At 36.5% G+C, this 18,159-nt stretch overlaps 1 protein-coding gene across 2 annotated transcripts in view; it reads left to right on the forward strand.

Moving 5' to 3' along the window:
• Positions 1-316: 316 nt before the first annotated feature.
• The window catches only part of si:dkey-100n23.5, a 28,593-nt gene continuing 10,750 nt past the window's right edge, over positions 317-18,159 (forward strand). The window contains exons 1-6 of one of the 2 annotated variants that reach the window (XM_066686598.1): positions 317-458; positions 1,509-1,561; positions 1,646-1,700; positions 1,899-1,955; positions 16,719-16,779; positions 16,981-17,068. In XM_066686598.1, coding sequence (XP_066542695.1) covers positions 372-458; positions 1,509-1,561; positions 1,646-1,700; positions 1,899-1,955; positions 16,719-16,779; positions 16,981-17,068 — 401 coding nt within the window. In that variant the 5' untranslated portion in view covers positions 317-371. Of the gene's footprint in view, positions 459-601; positions 859-1,508; positions 1,562-1,645; positions 1,701-1,898; positions 1,956-16,718; positions 16,780-16,980; positions 17,069-18,159 lie in introns of those variants that run through there. The other variant, XM_066686599.1, reaches the window with a different exon arrangement.

Below are 18,159 nucleotides of genomic sequence, written 5' to 3' on the forward strand. Positions count from 1 at the left end.
CTGCTTCGGTCTGTTCAGGGTCTACATGGGTCATAATAAATCTAAACGATAGAAAATAGAAGAATCGGCCATTAGTCAATGCTTTATATTAATACCATAATGTTGATATAAAAAACTGGTTCTAAAATCAGAAGAAGAAAAAAATGCAGCAAAAAGTCATAAAGGCCTAACCACAGACATACAAAGTGTATATGGACATAACGGCGAACCATTTCATGACATCGTTAAGCGTTTTCTATTGTTTGTCCTTCCCCGCGCGCCGTAGTTGACGATGTGGCTGGTTTTGAGATGTTCACGTGATGTGGACTAAGGAACATCAAAACAGAAACATACACTGCTGCTGTTAGTTAGGAGAGAGAATAAGTAACGTTATGGGAAATGTTCAGATACTTCAGACAAGCAGGAACAGCAGCTCCCGCTGTGTTTTCTTTAAAACAGACACAGATTACTATCGATGTGTAAGTAAATGCGGTGAGATGAGTGGTATAATGGTTTAGCATCAATTTAGCGAAAACATAACTGTCTCATAAACACATTGGCGGTTACTGCAGTGCCTATTACTTCACAGGCGACTTTTTCTAAATGTCATTAACAGTTTGATTAGTACACTCTGTAAAGTCTTCAACAAGAATTTTAGAGGGCTATGAAATCCATAACATATAACGTGATTAAAACAAACAAAAACCTCCTGTAGTGTGCCCATCAGTTCCTGGCCGTTTGAAAAGTTACATTTTAATAAGGAAAGAACACCCTTTCACACTTAAATAACACACACGTTTATTCAGCGAAATAACAGTGCGTTGCCCTCGCTTGACCAGCGGTTTCTCTTCACACCTCTTCGTTCCTCAGAGCACATCGGTAACATTTTGACCATTGATTGATGTGTTAAAGTTTGGTGTGGTTGATACCCCGACAAAAATCATTTTCATTAGTTTCTCGGCAGTGGAAATGATAATAATACGCATGACCAACTAACGCCTTAAACAGAAAACAACAACAGCAACAAAAAACTATTTTGAAATACAATCTAATCCAGTTTATCTTGAAAGACAGTAAAGCATAGCAAGGGTTTTCCATTGTAAATTTAACCTCAGACACGGTTGTTAAATCAAGAAATTCAGAATTATATATAATAATAATGCAAGTAATGTATAATAATTGTTAAATGGATAGGTTTATTATACAAATGTGTTGCTTTTGTGCCCCTAACAATGCTGTAGCTAATCAGAGATCAATTTATCATAGCCAGGAAAGGCTGCTTTAAGCAAGAATAGTCAGTAAACCTGCTGTTTACTGCTTGAGTGGACTCAAACAGGTCTCTATTTTCGTTTGTTTGATTCTGTTTTACTTAAAAAATAATAGACCTCTTCCACATTGTTAATTAATTGACTATAAGAGGTGCTTACAGAAGTGCAATTACTTTAAGTGACAAAAGCTTGTTGCTTTCTGTTGTGAACTTATTCTTATGTAATGTCCAGGTGAGTTTTCAATGTTTTTTTGTTATTTAGGGTGTGATTCTCACAGTGAAAAGAGCCACTGGGTCATTTTCTTTGATGGCATGGTAAGCTTTTGTCTATTAATTATACAATTTCTAATCACAACTATTTAGTTGCTTTAAATATTAATTCTCTCTCTCTCTTCGCAGCCTTTATATGTTGTTTGTAATATGGCTTCTGCGCAGATACAACTCCTTGGCTCAGGTATGGTTTACATTTAACAACATTCTCAAATCCTTAAGTCTTACGTCTTAAGATTTATATTCCTTTATAAGTATTTGTGACAGGTCCAGATAAGGTCATTATACCTCTTCAGAGAATTAGAGTTTCTGTATAGCATATTCTGGATATTATGATTTAATTTAACTATACTTCTTTAGACAATGTCTTTTCTCTTTTCAGAAAATGATTGTGAGTCTGACAGTGGCAGCATTCTTTGACAGTGTTGCTTATGTCATGGTGAGTCATTCAGATTAATTTATAAAGTAACTTGTGGGGTGTAGGCAAGAAAAGTGCTTATTGCATAAGACAAAATTAATTAAGTGTTAATGTCTTGTTTCTTTTAGTTAAAGGAGCAATCTGTAATACTGACACCAAGCATTAAAACTGGGAATTATAATACAGTTTCAAAACAGTACGTCTCGCTGCAGCCTGTAGGAAGGCAGAGCTGGACATCCACATCAATCCCTGCCATGTCCAGCCTTGCCCATATGTTCAAGAAACACTGTGTGGCACTTGAATTGTGCATATGACGCTGACATGTTCAAGAGGCACTGTGTAGCAATAGAAATAAGCATATAATGCTGACGTTTTGAAAAAAAAAGCACTATAAAGCGTTTAATTTAAACCAACCTCAACTTTTTTTTCATGTCTCTTATTCATTATTTTTTGTACAATGTTTTTTTTTTTATTTATGATCTAAAATTTGTTTATTGTCAACAATTGGTTGTTCTCCATTCAGTATGTTGCTCACCCAGTAATCAGTTGTGCTACATAGTGTCAGTCACAGCCACAAAGGCTGGTTTCATCAGTCCTGTATTTAAAGATTTAAACTAGTCTTTTGTCATCTATGAGGTATTGGATGGCTAGTAATGTGATGTATTGAAACAGCAAAAGGTTTTAAAATCCAGTGTTATTAAGTATAGGCTACTGAGCAATGAATTATTAACTATCATAATAAAATACGAACTAACTAATACTACTTGCATAAGTATTTAAATCTCTTCCAAAAGATTCCAAATACAGATGACAGTTATTCACAAAGGATAGTGGTGTCTCTTATTTCATACCTGATCATTATAACCCCTTATATCTTTGTCAAAGGGTAATTAGCCAGATTGTTAAGTAAAATTAGAAGACTGTAGCGATAGTGTCAATGACAGTTTTTCAAATGACTTAGTGAGGAAATTACTGAAATAATATGCAGAATACATGTTGAAATTTACAGTTGAGCAGGACTGGATTGATAAAATGAAAGTAAGAAATGCATTACACCAACTTGAACTCCATTCACAAAGCCCTACAAATATGGTTGCTTCAAATAAATCTAATAGAATTTTCTTATTGTCATGTAGAACATCAAACTTTAAATGTGGTTGGGTCACACGTGTACTGTTTGTACCAAAGACAAGAAAGTCTTACTAATGTATATGCATGCACTTATTAACACAAACAGATCTTAGTAAATTTGTCTGAAGAATGGGCTGCAGAACCCAGGTGCATCAGTGTAGAACGGCAAAAGTTTCTGTTTCCCATGCCCAAAGTAGTCTGTAGACAACAAATAATAAACAGAATCATACTCTTAATATCAGTTTATAACAGACAGCAAAACTGTTTTTAATTGCATACTTTCAACAAAATTTTCAGTTCTTGACACATTTTTGTGGTGACTTATTTTGCAACCACTGGTCTGAGGAACAATCCTCAAAAACTATACACCGTATGCATATATTTTTTGGAGTTTTATATGTCTCTCAGCAGTTCATGCAGCACTCCAGTCAGTTCATGGTACAACACACTATTCTACACTGTAGAGTTTCCAATCACTACACCTTGTGGACAAAAACTGTCCTGCGTATTCATTAGTGTAGATACTGGTAACAAATGAGGTCAACACAGAGAATTCGAATAAACAACCAAACAGAATTCTGGGGAGAACAGTACATTAATGCATTCTATCTCTTAGCTGCCTGTTCTCCAAAGGCTTCATATCTGACTCCAGTTAATATAATGCTTATCCTTCCCCCCTAGCGTATGTGTTTCACCCTGATTGGCTCCCTGATGACAGACGTCAGTTGTTGCTATGCTGTTACTAAGGCCTTCCAATGACCTAAAGATATCTCATGAGTGTGACTTTTTTATTGCGAAACCCTGTTTTGTTTACGCTGACTTCAGCCAGTTAATCATACACCCCCTTCACACACACCGTCTGTCCGTGTTGCACAAGGTAAAGTTAATGCTGTTAAAAATAACAAAAGTAACAAGCTAGCTGAAAAATATAATGATTGCTGAATCATTCTTCCCACAACCTGTATGTTTCAAATTTGAGAATCGTTCATTAGTGTACAACTCTGTGTCTCAGTGTATTGAAATATCATCATACTTCTTATACTTACTGTTAAGCCACTGAAATTGCGCTCAGGTCTGGAATGATTGTTCTCCAACAATGTCCTATAAGAGGCGACACACTAGTGACAGCATTAAAATAGCTTGGCCCTCCACATTCAGGACTACATTTAATAGTATCCCCTCCATGAAAATAAGGGGCATCTCATGTAGATATTGTTTTACACTTTTAGTGAAACTACCACATTTAGTGAAATAACCACGTAACCTATATTCCAATTCCAAATTTTTCAAACAAACCCCAGTTTTTTCATTGTGAAGCCTACAGCACAGTAAGCAAAGTGTAAATTGAAATGCCCAGTTCAGCTGTAAGAACAGTCACACAACTACCTGGTGAATCTACCTTTACCTTTCAGACTCAACAAACTAAATTCTTCTGAAAGACATTAGTATAAACTAACACAATTCTGTTCAGATATTATAAATAGCTATTTTGAAATCAGGTCGGTTACCCAATGACATGTGCACTTATAAATTCAACTACACCATCATACCTTGCAGGATCACCAGTCATGCCCTCTTTACGCTCTTTGGCCTCTCTTGGCACATTTCAGTTCATCATTCTAAAAAGGAATACAGTTGCAACTGAAATTATATGACCCCATTGCAAATTAGGTTTATTGCCAAAATGTACAAACATTTAGCTGTTTTCAATAAACCAATCAAACAAGAACTATTTTAAATAGCTCAATACAACTACTAATCACTAACAAATGATTTCTCCAAATTCAACATAAAACAATTGTACAATGTACAATGTCTCTGAGAAGTAAGCTACATGTACATGACATTTAATTTGACTGATATGTCTGTGTGACATTCTCTAAACACAACTAGAATGCATTTCAAAGCCTTAGTAGTGATATAACCTTAACAAAGTCATAAACTGTAGTTATCACTCAGGTAAAAAATCAAATGGCAATCTGAGTGCCGTGTACAGAAACCTACACAATATTCAAGTGATAACATTAAACAACTTGAATGTAATCATCATGGACAGGTGTTTTTGATGAAGGTATGTGAAATTACGTTTATATTATGTTTACCACAAATGTTTGAATTACATAAAATTCTTGTGCCAGGAAAAATATTTACAACTTACCAATAATTTGAGAACAGAGCAGTCATCAACCTTCATCTGTTCTGTCAGATAAGACATTTATAAAGAATGGTTAACATACAACTGTGTGAGGAATGAAAAAAATCTTCATAGGGTTTGTACTCATATACCTTGTTTTTGAAAAACTTCTAGTGGCCAGGATCCAGTCGTGTTGCAGTTGAGCTGCAAAAGATAAAAATATTCAGCTCTTTTGTATCATAATGGAGGGCACTCCAGACAGCACAGAACTCAGACTGAACATCAGGACAACACAAACCTCACTATTCCCTGAAGCTGAAAGAATTACAGAATTATTTTAATAAAAGTTTACCTAGAAGTGTATCGCTAGCAGAAAAAAGCATGATTTAAAATGTGTTCACGGAAACTTTATCATTTATTTATATCATTTAAAAATGAATATGTTTCAATAAGAAAAAATAATGGTCTCTGCAGCAAGCAAAAACACGCAAAACTATCTGTAACAACAGTCATCACTGCACACTGGTGATTCCCCTGACAGTCACATGAAACCATTCATGAATATAATAAAAAGATTAACTGTACGTACAACCAGGTGTACAAAACAGCATATGACTATGCAATCACATACAATGTGTGCCACACTACACACTAATGATATTTATCTACGATACATATACAGGGGTTGGACAATGAAACTGAAACACCTGTCATTTTAGTTTGAGAGGTTTCATGGCTAAATTGGACCAGCCTGGTGGCCAATCTTCATTAATTACACATTGCACCAGTAAGAGCAGAGTGTGAAGGTTCAATTAGCAGAGAGTAAGAGCACAGTTTTGCTCAAAATATTGCAATACACACAACATTATGGGTGACATCCCAGAGTTCTAAAGAGGACAAATTATTGGTGCACATATTGCTGGCGCATCTGTGACCAAGACAGCAAGTCTTTGTGATGTATCAAGAGCCACGGTATCCAGGGTAATGTCAGCATACCACCAAGAAGGACGAAGCACATCCAACAGGATTAACTGTGGACGCAAGAGGAAGCTGTCTGAAAGGGATGTTCAGCTGCTAACCTGGATTGTATCCAAAAAACATAAAACCATGGCTGACCAAATCACGGCAGAATTAAATGTGCACCTCACCTCTCCTGTTTCCACCAGAACTGTCCGTCGAGAGCTCCACAGGGTCAATATACACGGTCAGGCTGCTATAGCCAAACCTTTGATCACTCTTGCCAATGCCAAACGTCGGTTTCAATGGTGCAAGGAGCGCAAATCTTGGGCTGTGGACAATGTGAAACATGTATTTTTCTCTGATGAGTCCACCTTTACTGTTTTCCCCACATCCGGGAGAGTTACAGTGTGGAGAAGCCCCAAAGAAGCGTACCACCCAGACTGTTGCATGCCCAGAGTGAAGCATGGGGGTGGATCAGTGATGGTTTGGGCTGCCATATCATGGCATTCCCTTGGCCCAATTCTTGTGCTAGATGGGTGTGTCACTGCCAAGGACTACCGAACCATTCTGGAGGACCATGAGCATCCAATGGTTCAAACATTATATCCTGAAGGCGGTGCAGTGTATCAGGATGACAGTGCACCAATACACACAGCAAGACTGGTGAAAGATTGGTTTGATGAACATGAAAGTGAAGTTGAACATCTCCCAAGGCATGCACAGTCACCAGATCTAAATATTATTGAGCCACTTTGGGGTGTTTTGGAGGAGCGAGTCAGGAAACGTTTTCCTCCACCAGCATCAAGTAGTGACCTGGCCACTATCCTGCAAGAAGAATGGTTTAAAATCCCTCTGACCACTGTGCAGGACTTGTATATGTCATTCCCAAGACGAATTGACGCTGTATTGGCCGCAAAAGGAGGCCCTACACCATACTAATAAATTATTGTGGTCTAAAACCAGGTGTTTCAGTTTCATTGTTCAACCCCTGTATATTTACATATTAAATGCAATTTGTTTATCGAGCAAAAACACAGACAACAATACAACAAAGAGTTTTGTAATTGACTTACAAACTAATTTTTTTTACTTACCGACATAAGGGTGATGTACGTCTTCATTTAACTTCTGCTTCCCCTTGAAATGTTCATTTCATGGCGTGAATGTGAGCCGTATTCGAATTTAGGAGGGTAGTGAATGATTTTGGAACACTACCTTAAAATAGTGCACGATATAGTGAATAAAATACAGTTTCGGACACAGAAATAATACTGAACCCGGGCATAATATCTGATGTAAGAAGGGGGCGGAGTTGGATGTGGGCTGGGTTGGATGTCCAACTCCGCCTTCCTACAGGCTGCAGCGAGAGGCTTCTCATGTAGAGAGCTGTCTGCCTCCTCCACCTGCTCCCCAGACATGAAGCTTGAGCCGGTTGACAGTTTGAGGAAAACTGAATGAACAAGTAAGAGATGAGTTCAAGTTAACTTGGGCTGTAATAGCTTAGAAGAATGTGCCATAATCAACACATTTACACAGAAAAGTGTTCATCATTCCACTAAAACATCTATCTACGCAAAAAAGTGAACATGCGGTCGCCATTTCCCTGCATTTACAAGCCTTTACCGTCTAAATCTACCTGAAATTATTTATCAATATTCCCTTCTACCATAAATGTCATTTACTAGGCGGATCTTCTTATCCACAATTTTCATAGTCAGACATTTCATTCCACGTTATGTGTTCCATGTTATCCGTTTACGAGTCCTTGGTTTTTGAATTCTCTGATCCCTCTTAAGAGCTGAAACTAGCACTATATCTTTTGAAACTTTTTGAACTCCACGACTTTTGTGTGTGCACCCTGAGTTCTGCAAGCAGTTTTGGCACAAACCCCTTGCATGGGCCGATTTTCTCAGGATTGCGTTCCCATTGGCTAATGAGCTTCTGAGTGAGTGCCCTGGACGTTGTTCACGACTCTGAGTGCATCAAGTGTGTCTTGCGATCTGATTGGTCCAGCTAAAGCTTTCGTATTGGTCCATCAATTGGCTGTCAAAACAGGGTCTTAAATCCGCAACTGCAAAAAGAGATTTGCACATGCAGCAGAGAAGGCGAATGTATGGATTTTTTCCACCTCATTCAAAAACTCTCACTGTCACATTTGGAACCTTAAAAAGGTTTGCTCTTGCACATTTTAAGCCATTTGAGAAGGTACTGATTCACACATTCACGACATTTGATTTACAAATGCAAATCTTTTTTTCATATTTGTGAATTTAAATTATTATTGTTGTTTTTTTAAATTTGTGCATTCCAATACATTTGTGGATTTTAGTTTTACGTGTATGTAGTTGCTCAAACGCAGTTACAAATTCTGTTACATTTGTGAGTATTGTTTTACAAACTCAAAATATTTTTAACCCTTTTTTGACTTCATATATTTCAACTTTGGGATGCCGCATGTGCTGAATATCACGCATATGAAAACTTAGGTTGCTGAATAGCTCTGATATTTAATTAATTTCCTCTTTCATTATATTTAAACATATAGTCCTTTTTGCTTGAATTGCATACTGTTAGAACATTTTGATATTTTTATGTTCACCTGTTCTTGTGTATTATTAATTATAATGCTTATTAATAATTATTAGTGATTGTTTATGATGATTAATATATATTTTTATATTAATCGTTCACATTTCCTTACAAAATGCAGAAACGATGGAGGATTTTGCAGAGGTTTGATACAACTTTTTTAAAATTTGTATTAATTAAAGGAGCAGGAACATTGTCTCTCAGACTCCTTTTGGTCTGTCATGTTTCTCTTTTCTTAGACGCCCTGTAACAGAAAATGCCCATATGACATTTGTTAAATACAGATTAACTCTGATCTTCAAAATAAAATTTAAGCATTTAAATCATCTAACAGCAATTGTGGAAAAGGGAAGGCTCACTATGTCAGGAACTCAAGCACTCATATAAAGACTATTAGGGCAGCACAGTGGTGCAGCAGGTATTGTTGCAGTCACACAGCTCCAGGAACCTGGAGGTTGTGGGTTCAAGTCCCACTCCGGGTCACTGTGAGTTTGGTGTGTTCTCCCCATGTCCGCATGGGTTTTTTTTCGGTGCTCCGGTTTCCTCCCATGGAAAAAGTAAAAAAGAAGTATACAAATATACAAACACAGGTTGGTAGATGGATTGGTGACTCAAAAGTGTCCATAGGTTGTGTGTGTGTGTGTGTGTGTGTGTGTTGCCTTATGAAGGACTGGCGCCCCCTCTTGTGCCCAATGATTCCGGGTGGGCTCCAAACACATCGCGACCCTGAATTGGATAAGCGGTTACAGATAATGAATGAATAAATTGCATTTTACAAATAAACAGAAATAAGTGCTAATTTATCCTTTCATCCTAAGTAAACACAGGCATTGCTCTGTATTTACCTTAGATCAGTATTCAGTAATGAGAGACAAACAGGTTTGTTTTCACAGAAAAATATTTAAAGTTTTGTTTTAGACAGAAACATTACCTCAATATCTACATTGATATCATCAGACTTTGCAGGTATTTCAGTGTTTTAAACCAGTAAAATACATAGAGAATTCATGTTTGTGTAAAGTTACTCACTCTTTAAGGTTGAAATCTCTCCTATGTTTTTTCGCTGCTGAGCTGCAATATGGTGTATGCATACACAGTCCAAAATACCTTGGGCACTGAGTTGTCACTCAACAACTTATTAGCCAATGGGAAGGCACCCCTTAAAAATTCCACCCACACGAGATTTGTGCCAAAACTGCTCACAAAACTCAGGAATCACACGCACAAAACTCGAAGAGCAAAAGTCATAGTGCACAATAGTCAGAGCTGGATATTTTTTTTGCAAGTTATAAGTTTTATGTTTGAGATAAATTTTTTTGCGATCCTTTTTGACACAAATCTGATTCCAAATCGTGTAACATTACCGTTAGTGTAAAGCCAAACCTAAGTGAGTTTTTTTTTTTTTCAGTCATTCTCTTGCTATAAAATATAGTCCTATATTAGGACTGTGTTTTGAAAAAAATGTTCTCTTTTTGTCATGAAGTTTTAGAATACACAAAAGCAAAAAGCAGGGGAAGATTTGTTTAATAGTTGTTGTGACTTCATGACGTCATTTAATATAAAAGGCCAGTTTGATCAATTTATTGCATCATATTGTGCGTTTGCATTGTACCAACTTCACTTTTTATGCATTATAACTGATTATCACTTTTTGAAAGCAAATGAGTTTGGCATTTAACTTTTAAAAGTCATTTAAAATCTGTTAAACTATGTTATAAGAAGACTGAAAAAATTAAATAAAAAAATAATTAATATTCAGTATCTGCCCTATCTAGTTGTAATGTTACTTGGTCAATACTGCCAGTTTGATCAGATTACATCATTTTCATGTTTTATGCTTTAACCAGAGGTTGGTAGAGTAGCCAAAAATTGTACTCAAGTAAGAGTATACATTATAATAATACTACTCAAGTAAATAGTAGTCACCCAATTAATTACTTGCGTAAAAGTAAAAACTACTAAGTGAAAAAACTACTGAAGTACTGAGTAAATGCTGAGTAACCTCTGAACACAACTGAATGCACAAAAATATAAAACAGCAATGAAAAATTTCAGAGCCGGAGAATATCTCTTAAACAACTAAACAAAATAAACATTTAAATCTTTACAAAATAGCATAAATTCAGCCACAAAAACTTATTTTATGTGGGACCAGGGTTGTTGTTTTTCTTTGGGTTGTTGCAAAATGCACGCCATTGTCTCTGCCATTGTACTGTGCTTCTTTGCTATTTTCTGCCCGCCTGCCTGTGCCTCAGGGAGTGTGTATAAGGTCATGTGATGGTTTGACTCTGTTTGATTTGATTAGTTACATTTGATTGGTGATATGCAGTCATGTGACAGAGTCTTTTGGAAGTCTTGACAAAACAATACAAACCAAAGTAAATAAACGAATCTGACATTAATTGTAACCTACATTGATATCCCAATTATCTGCAAATAATTTTAGGTAGCAGTAGCCAAATACAACCAATTGTTAACCACTGCCAAATTTTTTCTTACCATTGTCTTCATATATCATGCATCTTTATCTCCTTGAGACATTTAACATAAAATAATTAACTCTAATTCTAAATAATTAACTCTATTACTATCAATATTAATATACATTTGCTGCTTTTGTTATATTGTTAGGCTATGTGTTGTATACAGAACAATCTGCATGTTTAAGACTCTCACATTTGTCTTGCACTCTTAGAATATTTTGTATCAGTGTTATATGGAATTATCTAATGTGATTATACATTCCTAATTACTTATAAACAATTACTCACGTCTCTGAAAAATTCTACAGACAGAAAATGAGAACTCCGTGTCTGGATAGCTGTGCTACTACATGAAATTAAAGTGGTATTCATAATCCTTTTTTGATAATTTAGTGTTTTATTATTATTACAAGCTGAGGGTGGTTGCAAGATAACAGGTATCCGCTTGTTAAGTGTGACGCCACATGGGACGTTTAACCATTTCTGGGTCCCGTGTCCATTCATAAGATTTGTTTACAGTTTGAATAAAGCTGAATACCTCAATTATGTGATCTAAGTTCAGGAGTTCAGAAAAAGGAATAAATGCAACCTAAAAGGAAGCAAGCATGTCTTTTGCAGTGCTTTTTGCACATTCTCAGCTCATTCTGATATGTGTGAGCTGCCGTGTGGACAGACTGTGCCGAGACGCGTCGAAGGACCTGTGTCTCCCGGAGCTCCATCTCCAGGAGCAGAGAAGCCGCAGAGAGAGAACTGTCTCTCACGCTCACAGTCAGTCCCTGTGTTCTAACGATTTGTGCTACCAGTGATTCTCTTCTATATAAAACAGCTAAGGCTCCTTAAGGGAGAGGAGGAGGCAAAGCGCTGCGGGCGCACACTGCCCCCCTGCAGCACTCGTTGGAAATACCCCTCTTATTTTAAAACACTCCTTTTTAAAGTACCGGTACTCATTATATGGGGTATTGTACCCCATATTAATGACAAAGTATTGAGATACTTTTCTAGTATCAGTGTACCGTGCAACACTAGTTCCCTACAGTCGGTTGCATTTGTAACGGGAGATTTAAGTTGTTGTCTTACGTTAACAGCCCAAAAGCTAGTATTAACATTATGAACTGGCCAATAGCATTTGGGGAAACGAACATTATGTAACGTTCTATATACTGTTTCTGTATTTTGTGCTCATGTGTGTTTGTGTGTGTGTGTGTGTGTCTTAGTACTTAGCATGTACACCAGCTTGGAATAGTTAGCTTAACTATTCAAGAGACATTATTGTCGCCTCTAGTCTCTTGTTAGATGGTATGAGCAGGCTGTGTAAATGAAGTTATTTTTAAATGTATTTCATATATCACTTTACTATTTGGCTTTTAATCAAACTATCCATCCATCCATTATACATCCGGGTCCGGGTTGCAGGGGAAGCAGTTCAAGTAAAGAAACCTAGACTTCCCTCTCCCTAGCCGCCTCTTCTAGATTTTCTGGGGGGATAACAAGGCTTTCCCAGGCCAGTCGAGACATGTAGTGTCTCCAGCGTATTCTGAGGGCTCCTCCCTGTTGGACATGCAGGGAACACCTCACCAGGGAGGTGTCCGGGAGGCATCTGTACCAGATGCCCAAACCACCTCATCTGGCTCCTCTCGATGTGGAGGAGCAGCGGTCCCACTCCGAGTCTTTCCTGGATGTCTGAGCTCCTAAACCGATCGCTAAGGAAGAGTCCAGACACCCTCCGAGAATGAGAAAACTCATTTCAGCCGCTTGTACCCACAATCTCATTCTTTCGGTCACTACCCAAAGCTCATGACCATAGGTTAGTGTTGGGACATAGATTGAAAGGTAAATCAAGAGCTTTGCTTTTCTGCTCAGCTCTCTCTTCACTACAAAGGACCAGTACAGAGTTAAATTTTTAATTAAACTAAACAAACTGTACTCTGGTTCTTGAACCGGTCCCGTTCATTGATTCTTGGAACCTTGGAGCTTTCCAGTGAACCGGCGCGTTTCGACACGTTTAGAGGGGAACCAAGATGACCCCATCATGCTCCATGGGGTGATAACGCTGTATTTGAAGCTCTGAGCTCTTGGTTACGTTTCTCCGCTGTTCACAAGCTCAGCAGGACGCCTCTGAACTCGTCAACATTTACACAATATTATATCTCACCCTCCAGCATTATCGCCCAGTGGAGTTTGATGGGGTCATTTACAACATTTCATATAAATAAATAATAGGAAATAAAACAGGAACATGCATAGATTTATTTTTTGTCTGTTTCTGGTGCTGTTAGGCTCGCGCTATGGCTTGGACCAGGAATGGAACTGGTTCAAGAACCTTAGTTCTTTTGGTGGAAAAGTGCTATGGTTGACAGCAACAAATCAGTGTTCTGATTGGTTAAACAAACCTTGCGATCTGATTGGTCCAGCTAAAGCATTCCTATTGGTCCATCAATTGGCAGTTAAAACAGGGTCTTAAATCCACGACTGCAAAAAAGAGATTCACACAAGCAGTAGAGGTGGGCGATACCGGAAATTTTGGTATCAAGTCGATACCAAGTAAATGCAGGGCCAGTATCGCCGATATCGATACCAATACTTTTTAATATTTAAGCTTCATAGATCCAAAGGATGAAAAAGACCTAGGATAGAATTTTGCCAAACATTGTACATGACAACAAAATACTTTATTATCACAATCAACAATTTTTGTTTAGAAACAATGGAACAGTAACAAAACAAAGTTTGCCATAACATTAGGAAAATAAATCTTTTTTGAGTTAGAAAAGGAGAAACCACAGTACAAAAATAAAACAAAAATTCTCCCCTCATTAGACATATTTTGTAGTTCTTTCTTTCTTTGTTTCTTTAGAATTGTTCTTAGGAAAAAAAAAAAGAATTTTCTTCCTTTCAGTGCAATTCTGTTTTTTCTTAAATAAACAGAGTGTAAAAAATATCACTCAACACAACTTAAAACAAAATCTAATGAGGTAGAAGGCTGACAAACCACAATACAACCGAATTAACACACCACAACAAATACTGTAAACTGTTTCAAACTTATTCTGTTTTTCAAGTTGAACAATACAATAAAATACAAAAAATAAGGAATTGCTTCCCTTCAGTGCACTTCTCTATGCTAAGAGTAAAAAATATAACTTAAAGCGAATTAAAAAATATAACTTAAAGCTAATTAAATCTCTTCCTCTCAGACATTTCAATACTCTGGTAGTGTCTCTCTCCGTACTGTGACGTGTCGACTCGAGGAGGCCGCTGAGCCACGTGATGGTGCAACAACAAAAGACAAGGGGGGGGGGGTTCGCTGCTTCGTGCTGTGTGACACAGTGCAGCGCTACTCTTACAGACAGAGAGTAGACTATGATGAATTCGCTGCACCGCAGTCAGTGCGTGCGGGAGGGAAAAAAATGTTGAGTATCGATCTTTTTACACGAGTATTACTTAATACCAATACCAGTGTTGGTATCAATATTATTGATATTTGTATCGAACTGCCCATCTCTAACAAGCAGCAGAGAAGGTGAATGTGTGGATTTGTTCCACTACATTTAAAAACTCCCACTGTCACATTTGGAACCTCAAAAATGTTTGCACATTTTAAGCCATTTGAAAGGTAATGGTTCACACATTCACAACATTTGATTTACAAATGCAAATATTTTTTACACATTTAAAAATTATTTCTATACATTACATATATTTTTTCGACATTTGTGAAATAAAATTCACCTTCGACAAATTATTATTGTTGTTGTTGTTTTAAATTTGTGCATTCCAGTACATTTGTGGACTTTAGTTTTACGTGTATGTAGTTGCTCAAACGCAGTTACAAATTCCTTTACATTTGTGAGTATTGCTTTACAAACTCAAAATCTTTTTGACCCTTTTTTGACTCCATACTGTACTGTAACCATCACCCACCTTGCTATAAATATTTGAATTTGCCCAAATGTCCTCAGTTACCATCGTCTTTTCTAAATGTTAACATGTTTCTCCCATCCTAAATGACAGCAAATCTAATCTATAACCATTCGTGGTTAGTATTAAATATATAAATAATATTATGTTACATATTGAATAATACAGTTGAATGGTGTGATTTCTGATATATCAAATCCTCTTTTCAAAACCTGAATGTATTTCATTAATTAATACAAATTTCATTTAAAGACACGTGTTACTGGCTAAAATGGAATACGTGTCTGTTTTTTTTTTACTGACCTTGATTTTTTTCCGTTTTAATAATTACAGATGGCTAGATAGAAATCTAATACCTTCATTCATAAGTATTTATACAAAGTTGATTTTAATTGTTTATGGGCATTAATTAAGTAGATTCTTTTTATTTAAAATAAGTACAGTGCAGAGTGCAAACAGCAGAGACAGTGCAGACAATAATAGTGTTAAATAAATGTTCATTTAAGTTCAGCAATTTACTATCTATTGTTATTATTATTATTATTAACTATATTGTATTTTAGCAGTCAACCACTAGACAACACTTCTGTATTATTCATATGTCCGGGCTATGGGGTAGGGTGTTAAGACAGATGCTTTTTCTTACAAAGTAAAACATCCATGTCTGGGTACATTTAGCAAAAATCTATGTTAGGTCTGACAATATTACATGGTCATATATGTTATGGCTGGATGACACACAAGTTAAACGTTTTAGCCATAATTACCAAAAATGATGTTTGGTGCCCAAACAACATTGCACATGTATTCACATATATATAACATTATATATATATATATATATATATATATATATATATAATGTTATATATATGTATATATATATATATATATATTGGATTAAATTGAGGGTGACCCTCATTTCCAATGTAGTTAAAGTAATTAAAAAATGATAATATGAATTTATTATATAGCTAAAAGTAAGTAGATATAAAGCAAAGTAAAATAAAATCTAGTAGTTCAGTCGAAGAGGAGAAATCAAATTTAAACAAACCATGTTTAATAGCAAAAATGATGAAAAATCTAATGTAGCTAACAAACAAATAAATAAATAGTAGAAACATACCACAAAATATTCAGAAATAACTAAATTCATAAGAATAAAACAATAAATCACACACTGATACCTTATAACATACCTGAACCAAATTAAATTTTTAAAAAGAATCAAATAAAACAGTGGCAGGCTGAGTGGAGGTAGTTAGAAAGGTTGAGTGACATAAGGGAGTGGAGCTTTAAATTTTCCTTTATTGTGTTGCACCTTGCTGGAGCGAGTGTGGTAATTTGTGTTATATTCATTGAGCATTGTTGTGATATACAACAAACAATGGGCAGCAAGTGCTTGAAAGTTAAAAAAGATAGCCACGCATGGATAAAAATGTACATGTTTTAGTTTTAAAAATGTAATTTTACCTTCATGTATCAAACATTTGCTTTTGTGTTGTAGGTTTAGCTGGGCTGCATGGCAAATTCGTGTTGCTTTTAATGCTTTCAATCAATTGTTTCTAGGGAGACTCTCAACTAGAGGGGCCTCTGTGCAACTTCCAAGCTTGGTGGTTAACATTTTTTGGTGAGTTTGCTTGTGTTACTAGTGTGAGTTTGGTCAGAGGTGGTCAGATGCATTTTAAACTGTCCATCTTCTCGGAAAATGTATGTGTTTGTTTTTGTCATGTGTTTCAGTGTGAAGCCTGTGTACATATTAGGTATTCCAAGTGATATCCACTGTAAAAGCAGTGCTGTAATTTTAATATAATTTCAATGTGTGTTGCAGATTGGAGTGCGCTAGTCTGGGTGTGTCTCATCACTTTGAATCTTTACGTGAACCTAGTCCGGGAGATCAGGACTGAACATTATGAGATGTGAGAAAGATGCAATAAATTGTACTATTTTCAAACATTTATATTTATATTAAATTTATACAGTTTATAATTGATACTTATATTTATACATTTATACAGTATATTTATATACAGGATATGTAAAGTTTTGTGACACTAGCATCTCACAAGTATTTGTGTTGTTGTTGTTTGTGTGTGGGCAGATATATATGCAAATTTAAACCTTAAACTGCCTATAGCAAAGGCATATATATATAAAAACATTTTTTAAAATAAAAAGGGTCAGACTGTCTTTAAAATGATACTGCAGCATTAACAAATTTTTGTGATACTGTGAACTATAAAACGTTTTTAAATTCAGTACTTCAGTTTCCTATTGTACTGCTAAATATACTTGCAAAAATGCATATGAAAGGCATTTTAAATGGCCAAGCACAGTGCATTAGACAAAGGTGGATAGTAGTGGCCATTTTTGCATGCAATTAATGTTTGGGACTCTTTGCTTTCCAAAAATATTTGTAAATACACGGGCAGGTATGCTGTGTTGGTGTGCAATACATTAACATGTATTAAAAAAAACACATTGGATTTTTTTTGTGGCAAACCTCATCATGCATGAGCCCAAAGAGGCCTATAAGGCCACTATGGTGAATAGGAATAAGAAATTGGTATGGAAGAGTAAGAGTAATAATAATAATAATAATAAGAGGGCGGCACGGTGGCGCAGCAGGTAGTGTCGCAGTCACACAGCTCCAGGGGCCTGGAGGTTGTGGGTTGGATTCCCGCTCCAGGTGACTGTCTGTGAGGAGTCGGTGTGTTCTCCCCGTGTTCGCGTGGGTTTCCTCCGGGTGCTCCGGTTTCCTTCCACAGTCCAAAGACACACTTTGCAGGTGGATTGGCGACTCAAAAGTGTCCGTAGGTGTGAGTGTGTGTTGCCCTGTGAAGGACTGGCGCCCCCTCCAGGGTGTATTCCCGCCTTGCGCCCAATGATTCCAGGTAGGCTCTGGACCCACCACGCCCCTGAATTGGATAAGCGGTTACAGATAATGAATGAATGAATGAATAATGATGATAATAATAATAATAAGAAGAAGAATTTGAGTCGGCAAAGT

The sequence above is a fragment of the Hoplias malabaricus genome, chromosome 12, assembly GCF_029633855.1.
Source record: "Hoplias malabaricus isolate fHopMal1 chromosome 12, fHopMal1.hap1, whole genome shotgun sequence".
Lineage (NCBI taxonomy): Eukaryota > Metazoa > Chordata > Actinopteri > Characiformes > Erythrinidae > Hoplias > Hoplias malabaricus.